At 44.3% G+C, this 8498-nt stretch overlaps 1 protein-coding gene across 2 annotated transcripts in view; it reads right to left on the bottom strand.

Moving 5' to 3' along the window:
- Positions 1 to 6896: 6896 nt before the first annotated feature.
- LOC126525479 (ras-related protein Rab-37-like) overlaps positions 6897 to 8498 on the bottom strand; it is a 160802-nt gene continuing 159200 nt past the window's right edge. For both annotated transcript variants that reach the window (XM_072290064.1, XM_072290065.1), the window contains exon 10: positions 6897 to 7288. In XM_072290064.1, coding sequence (XP_072146165.1) covers positions 7161 to 7288 — 128 coding nt within the window. In that variant the 3' untranslated portion in view covers positions 6897 to 7160. The remainder of the gene's footprint in view (positions 7289 to 8498) is intronic.

Genomic DNA, 8498 nt, shown 5'->3' with positions numbered 1-8498 from the left:
CGATGGGGATATGGAATGTTTTATTGTTCTACCTAGTCTTAGCAGGACACCATTGTTCAGCATTACAATTTTGCACTCTTAGACTCATCGTATTCACACTGCTCTTTATGTGGTCTGCCTATGGCAGCCTTGCAGTGAACCGAGTTCATAGGCACGTATCCCTTTTATGTATGAAATTTGAAGCCACTCACTGATTCGTATGCTGCTGTTGCCCCTTTCCCACTGGAGCAGCTTATGCAACCATAATCTTTGCTGGAAACACATGCAGGGAGAAGGACCGTGGCTCGCATTGTTCACAGCTGCCTTATCATCCATCATGTTTTGATGTTTGGTTTGTGCTTTTCTTTATTGAAATGAATACTGAGCTGCATGTTGTATGCCTTATTCCAAAGGAGGTGCACCTCTCTCTTTTTTTTTCTGACGGACATGAAAAATTTCGACCAACTAGTGGCTAACAGCTTCGCTGTAAAAATGGCATGGACGCCATGTTTTAAACACCACTTACAAGTCTTTACACTTCTGATCATGCATGCTACCAGATATGAATGGCTTTTGGGCTACGACTCGATGAGGGCGACTACATTGAATGTTTTAGTTTTTATTTGTAGTGTTCCCAAACCAGTGTGGTTAGCAGAAAATTTGATGGTAAATGAGGCTGATGACAGCATCAGGTTAAAACAAGAACCACAAGTTTGTTCGAAGCCAAAGAAGCAAAGTTTCGACAAATGCATGTGCTACCCACCATTCTCATGCTGGATCAAGACGCTGCATCGGCTGCATGCATAGGCTTCCCTCTAGTAACTTTAGAAAAAAACTGCTGTACCAGGGTACACAAAACATTTGTGTAAGCATCAAATCTGCACCACCACACAAGGGCACCAAAATAAAGAACTCTCTGAACTTAGTTATCATCATCAGACTGGTTACGCCCACTGCAGGGCAAAGGCCTCTCCCATACTTCTCCAACTACTCCGGTCATGCACTAATTGTGGCCATGTTGTCCCTGCAAACTTCTCATTCGACCACCTAACTTTCTGCCGCCCCCTGCTACGCTGCCCTTCCCTTGGAATCCAGTCCGTAACCCTTAAACGGACACTAAAGCGAAACAATAAATCAGTTTAGACTATTGAAGGATTGTTTGAGAACGCTGCGGGCAGTCATTTTAAAAAAATATAGCTTATTAGATGAGGGTTTAAGCATCAGTATTTGAATTTCGCGCCGAAACCCCAGCGCAGGTACGTCAGGGATTCCAAAGTATGTTTTCGCATTTGGGCCGCATTGGCTGAGTAAAGGTTCCCGAAACTTGCCATGTTTAATATTTGGTTCCTTTAGAACACAATGTAGTCAATCTGTACCGTTACGGACTCGAGCTCCACCACTGGAAAAGCTGGCGCCACCGTCGGCGTGACGTGCTATTAGGGATCAAGCAGTGCATACAGTATAGTAACTCTATGAAGCAGTGGACATAGCGGCCGCGTCGGCTGCTTCGGGAGCGCCGAAGTGAGCTGAAAACGAGAGTTTGAATTCCCTCGTACGTGCGGTCCTCATTTAGTGGCGAGATTTTCCCGCTTCGAGTGTCTTCTTTACAACGCTTGAAAGCACTACAATAGGTAGTAGCTGCCTCTGAAGGCGCGCAACATGGTAGGCTACCGTTCGGTGCCGCAGTGCCGGACGTACGCAACGGAGCCCGGTGTCAGCCTTATTCACGCATAGCCGCAGCACCAGAAGCTCCGTGAAGCTTGGCTCGCGAAACATAAAACCGGCAAACAGTCATCGGCTACAACTCGGGTATGCAGCAAGCACAGACGCGAGGAAGATTTCTGCTACGGCGCCGGGTCTGCGATGTTCGGAAAACGCGCGCTGAGACGCTCGCCTGAGTCCGCTGCCCGACTAATGCCATGACGGTTTGGTCTATGAACTTGTCGATGCTATAGATACTGGCAAGTTCACTGGAGTGGAAAGGGAGCGGTAAGAAGCACATAAAAAAAAAGCATGGCATATGGTTATGTTTGTGTTATGAACTAATGCACTGGATTACAAAAAAGGAGCAGCGGGAAATCGCACGCTGAGAACACCCATAAACACAGTGCGACGCAACTCGACAAATAATATTGAAACGTCCAAGAATTTAGAAAAAAAAAAAAAGGATTGAATCGTCGCGACGGCACATCACAGTCCCCGTAGGCGTCGAAGTCTCTACAATGAAATTATTTTTGAACAGCTCTGATAGCGCCCACGCAACAATGGTTGCTTGTATACTGTCAAATGCTCATATTCAGCGGCCTAAAGCTCATGACACGGTGAGAAAACGCGCACGCGGCGAAAGCGAAACAGTCCGCGGACAAGCATGCAGACGCACAGTCGGTCGCTGCGAATCTGCGCGATCGCTGCATTGAGGCTTCTTTCTATTACGCTCCATTTAGTTATACAAACACTATAAGAACATATTTCACATAGTTTGCTCTCAGCGTTTACCTACCTTTCACGCAAGAAGCCGGTTCGGGAGACTCCATCGCGGCGACCGCGCGCAGTGGCGTTCACTGTACGAGATAACGTCTGTAAACGATCCTGTGCTTTCAGTTTGCCCAAGATTATTATTTAGAGAGTAAAAACTTCTATCGTTTCGAAAGTACTTACAGAAATGTCCGAGAGAGCTCGCGCGTGGTGTTTTCAGTGAGCGCTGAAAGCAAAACCTACGAGGAGCGCGCCGCGTGATCCCTCACACTACGCCAGCGACGCGCTTCCGATAGATGGCGACTCTGTAACTCCTCGCCGCCAATATATAATTAGTAGGCCCTAGAAGATACCATCAAAACCCAAGACGTCACAGCCACCAGGTGCGGGAACTTAAGAGGAAGCTTTAGCTCGGGCCCAACTCCGACGCGGCCTATTCAAATACATGTAAAACGCAAAAATGTTTTTATGAAATAACCCCTGGACCGATCTTGATGAAATTTGTTGCATTTGAAAGAGAAAGTTAAATTTTAGTGACTGTTGGAAGCGGAATTTCGATTTAGGGCTTGAATTTTCTTAAAACGATTTTCAAATAATTGACCATTTGAAAAAAATAGAAGCACGAAGTTTACAAATTCATAGCTCTGCATCAAGAACTGATATCGCGGTTCTGTAAACGGCATCCATTAGATCATTCAAAGCGGACAAATTCAATATGTTATTTTACATCTTACGTGAATTTGTTGCGTTGGTTACAACGGTTTTGCAAAAGTTGTATTTCCCTGTGATTAAATTTTTTTATATTCATTTGTAACATATCAATTTTGTCCGCTTTAGATGTACTACTAGATGCAATTCACAGAATTGTATTATCATTTTTAGTGGTTGAGTTACAGAGTTGTAAACTTGATAGTTTCGTTTCTTGAAAAATTTCAATTTTTGCCAATTTTTAATAAAAAATTGACGACCTAACTCAAAAATTCGAAACCAACAGTCACTAGATTTTAAGTTTGTCTTTTAAATGCAACAAATCTCGTCAAATTTGGTGCAGTGGTTGCCGAGAAAAACGAATTCTCTTTTTACATGTATTTAGATAGGAGCACCCGAGCAAAAGCTTCCTCTTAAGTGTACTGAAAAATTGTTCTTGTGCATTCTCTTTATGTTACTTTCTTTTCATAAAAACAAATTAACTAACATTCCAACTATTACGAAGATCATTTGTTTACCATAAAGTTGGAAAAATTATCGATCACGCGCCCTGGTCAGCCAATCTGATAGCTCGCCCCACTGACGTGGTATGGGTGATTTCGGTCATATGGGTAGGGGCGGCTTAAAATTCCGCCGAGCAGTGTGCTGCGATCGGCAGCGATGTGCATTTTTAAAACCTTATAATAAATTACACGCTTTACGCGGGGCACTTAGATGTGTCAGTTAATGATCAGAAGGACCTACTCTAACGACTCGGTACGTTTGTAGAAAATCGTCAAAAGCGTTTCAGGGTCCCTTTAAGTAGGCGTCGCCATCCGTATTTCGTTCTTGCGCTTTTTCTCGCTTAGAAGATGTCTTATCGTTGTAAGAGTGGTGTTTTTGGTGTTATAGAAAGGTAAACTACTGACGCAGAATAAATTATTTTTCACTCAAGTGTCCCTTTAATGACCATCGGTTATCTTCCCTCCTCATTACATGTCCTGCCCATGCCCATTTATTTTTCTTGATTTCAACTAAGATGTCATTACCTCACGTTTGTTTCCTCAACCAATCTGCTCTTTTCTTATCCCTTAACATTACACCCATCATTCTTTTTTCCATAGCTCGTTGCATCATCCTCAATTTAAGCAGAACCCTTTTGTAAGCCTCCAGGTTTCTGCCCCGTACGCGAGTACTGGTAAGACACAGCTGTTATACACTTTTCTCTTTAGGGATAATGGCAACCTGCGGTTCATGATCTGAGAATGCCTGCCAAACACACCCCAGCCCATTCTTATTATTCCGATTATTTCAGTCTCATGATCCGGATCCGCGGTTACTACCTGCCCTAAGTAGATGTATTCCCTTACCACTTCCAGTGCCTCGCTACCTATCGTAAACTGCTGTTCTCTTCCGAGACTGTTAAACATTAGTTTTCCGCAGATTAATTTTTAGACCCACCCTTCTGCTTTGCCTCTCCAGGTCAGTGAGCATGCATTGCAATTGGTCCCTTTAGTTACTAAGCAACGAAATATCATCAGCGAATCGCAAGTTACTAAGGTATTCTCCATTAACCCTTATCCCCAATTATTCCCAATCCAGGTCTCTGAATACCTCCTGTAAACATGCTGTGAATAGCATTGGAGAGATCGTATCTCCCTGCCTGATGCCTTTCTTTAATGGGATTTTGTTGCTTTCTTTATGGAGGACTACGGTGGCTGTGGAGCCGCCATAGATATCTTTCAGTACTTTTACATACAGCTTGTCTACACCCCGATTCCATAATGTCTCCATGACTGCTCAGGTTTCGACTGAATTAAACACTTTCTTGTAATCAATGAAAGCTATATATAAGGGTTGGTTATATTCTACACATTTCTCTATCACCTGACTGATAGTGTGAATATGGTCTATTGTTGAGTAGCCTTTACAAAATCCTGCCTGGTCCTTTGGTTGACAGAAGTCTAAGGTGTTCCAGATTCTATTTGTGATTACCTTAGTAAATACTTTGTCACAATGGACAGTAAGCTGATCAGTCTATAATTTTTCAAGTCTTTGGCGTCCCCTTTCTTATGGATTAGGATAATGTTAGCGTTCTTCCAAGATTCCGGTACGCTGGAATGCCTGGGTTAGTGCAGAGTATGAAGTCTATTTCATTTCTAGTCTCACCATTCGGGCTCCTCCACGTCCACTTTCGGTTATCCCACTTGCAAAAGAAGGTATTTATTATCCGCATATTATTCTGTTCTGCAAACTCTACTAATAACTCTCCCCTGCTAATCCTAGAGCTTTTGCCATATTCCCCCACTGACTTGTCTCCAGCCTGCTTCTTGCCTAACCTGGCATTGAAGTCGCCCATCAGTATAGTGTATTTTGTTTTGACTTTACCCATTGCCGTTTCCACGTCTTCATAGAAGCTTTCGACTTCCTGGTCATCATGACTGGATGTAAGAGCGTTCACCTGTACGACCTTCAATTTGTACCTCTGATTAAGTATCACAACAAGACCTGCCACCCTCTCGTTAACGCTGTAGAATTCCTGTATGTTACCAGCTATATCCTTATTAATCAGGAATCCGACTCATGGTTCTCGTCTCTCCGCTAAGCCCCAGTAGCACAGGACGTGCCCGCCGTTTAGCACTGTACATGCTCCTTTTGTCCTCCTAACTTCACTGAACCTTATCACATCCCATTTACTGCCCTCTAATTCCTCCAACAGCACTGCTAGACTTGCCTCACTAGATAACGTTCTAGCGTTAAACGTTGCCAGGTTCAGATTCCAATGGCGGCCTGTTTGGACCCAGGTATTCTTAGCACCCTCTGCCGCGTCACAGGTCTGACCGCCACCGTGTTCAGTTGCTTGGCAGCTGCTGGGGACTTAGGGCCGGAGTTTGATTGTTGCATTCATATAGGAGGTTGTGGCCAAGTACTGCACCAGGGAGGCCAATCCTGCTCTGGTGAGGGAGTGCGTTACCGGTTCTGGTCACCGGGATCAGGCCGCACTCCAGGCCTGTTTATGCAATTTTATCAACACGCGGATTTTTTTTTTTTAGTCCAGTAGAAAATTCCAACCACGGTCCTCTTGCACGCGAGGCGGATACTCTACCTCTATGCCACCACTGCACCCCTGAACTTATAAGCTGCATTTATTTGGCCATTAAAAGCCAGGGCCTACTTCACCATCAAACCAAAAGCCCGATTGCACTGCAGTGGTTGAACAAGCTGATGGCAGTAGCAAAGAACCCTGGAAGTGTGAAAGCACAGTTCCATTTTCTTGCAGGGTGTTTTGTTCTAGCTCAGGTACAACCAGTAAGGAACAGAGAAATACTATGAACCTAGTTGTGAGCATTCCATTGCGAATGACCGCTGACTACACGAGTTGGTGATAATGGCGACATGGTCTCCGAAACAATTGTTCTAATGCCACAAAAATAGGTTTCCCATTATTCAACAGCATTTAATTGCTGCTCCAGTGCATCAAACACGGCCACCAAATTCTTGCACCTTTAATACTATCAGTGCATGAGCACCTTGTGTCAGGCAGATGTAGTAACAACGAATAGGACAGCCCAGAAGACAATGTTGACTCGTGTGTGCTTTAATGCTACCATCTGCTCTACTACAAGGAGCCAACACACGGATATTACTGAATAACTGGGCTGCTGTACTTTGAAAAGATAAACTTCCTTTCTCTGCAATGCATTCTTCAGAAAGAATGCACTATAACCACAAACAAAGCAAAGGATCCAGACTCCTTCTTCAGGGTGTAACATAAATAAAATTTATATTAAGCAAATGAGGCCACAAACTGTTCTTTCAGGACGTAAACATTTAGAAACTGCTTCACAACTGACACAAAGAGAGATAATTAAAATACAAAAGCACAACCTTTACCAGTGTGCGCTCTTTGACAGGCCATTCTCTTTGAATTCTTGGACACAAAACAGCTTTGCATTGGCTGTTTTAAAAGTCCGATTGCAGCAAACCTAGGAAAGCTCCAAGTGCACCACCAGAACGCTTCACATGTCAGCATCATCAAACTGTCCTTCGACGACCTTAAACTGTGGACACCTTCGACGTGTTGTCGCGGCGTGAAGGTCAGAAGGAACAAAAACTTTCTTTCCAAACAGGTACGGTTTCTTGGGCACTGTAAAGCAGGAAATGAGCATCGTGAGGTGATGGGTTCAAGTAAGAGCAAAAGTACGGCACATTCTTTTAAAGCCTTTCTATGTTTCACTGATTCGTCCGTGAGTGCCAAAAACACACTGCAGGAAAGCCAACTTACACATTTGCACAGAACACTACAGTTTACATTCGAGTTGTACCGATAAGAACAATGGGAACAATGTCATGCTCTTGACCAATGGGAAAACGCCGCACTACATAGACGAACTGTATATATCTACATTTCATTACGTGCGTCACACAATGCATTCCTGGCCATCGCCACAGGTAGGCTGTGGGTCGAGCGCACGGCAGAAGAGAGTGCCGCACGCAAACAAAAGTGCGAGCGTGCCCATAAGGCCGATCCTGTGCATCAGCAACGGCACTCAGAAGCCATGTCTATCCATCGTCAATCTGATCTAAGTGTGCGCATCAACGCAACGGAAGCCAGACGTCGCTGCTGCACTGACCCCGTGGTTTGCAACCGGGAGAATGCGGCCAAAGGCCAGCAACTCGACGCAGAACCACCTGAAGAGACGCAACGAGTCGCTGGCGTTTACCTGTTGCAAACCTGTTGCAACATCAACGAGTTGTTGACGTTGCACCTGTTGCGAACTTTGGGATCAGCATGGCGGCGACGTCTGGCTTCCGTCTCATTGATGCATATGCTCGGATCAGATTGTCGACGGATACACATGGCTTCTGCATGCCGTTGCCGATACGCAGGATCATATTGTGTCAGACGCTTGTGACCATTAAGAAATCACAAGGGGCTATGCAACTTAACGAAATGTGTGTTCATTCAACTCAAACGTTGAAAAAGTACAATCCTAAACAAGCAATCAAATCACATATGCACAGCATTGGGTTGCTCAGTATTTCTTGGGTCCGTCGCGTGGTCGTTGGCTTTGGACTTTGATTCAGTTTACATTGGGGGAAAGCTTCGCGTTCAACTATCTTTCTTTAAGAAAGGGGCTGTGATCTTTTTGTACAAGCCTTCTACTTTTCCCACGAAAAACAATTGTTTTCTACACATATAACGCTATCTCTACTTCAAAATTTCATTTTGAAGAATTTACGTGATGCCCAGTAAATTGCAGTGCTAAGAAAATGGCCCTGCAAATAAGCCCACAAAACAGTCTTTACATGTTCATCCACCATACTGTAATCCAATAACATACCGTAATAGCTTA

Source organism: Dermacentor andersoni, chromosome 8, assembly GCF_023375885.2.
Source record: "Dermacentor andersoni chromosome 8, qqDerAnde1_hic_scaffold, whole genome shotgun sequence".
In the NCBI taxonomy this organism is placed as follows: Eukaryota; Metazoa; Arthropoda; class Arachnida; order Ixodida; family Ixodidae; genus Dermacentor; species Dermacentor andersoni.
This window is presented reverse-complemented; position numbering and strand designations above follow the sequence as displayed.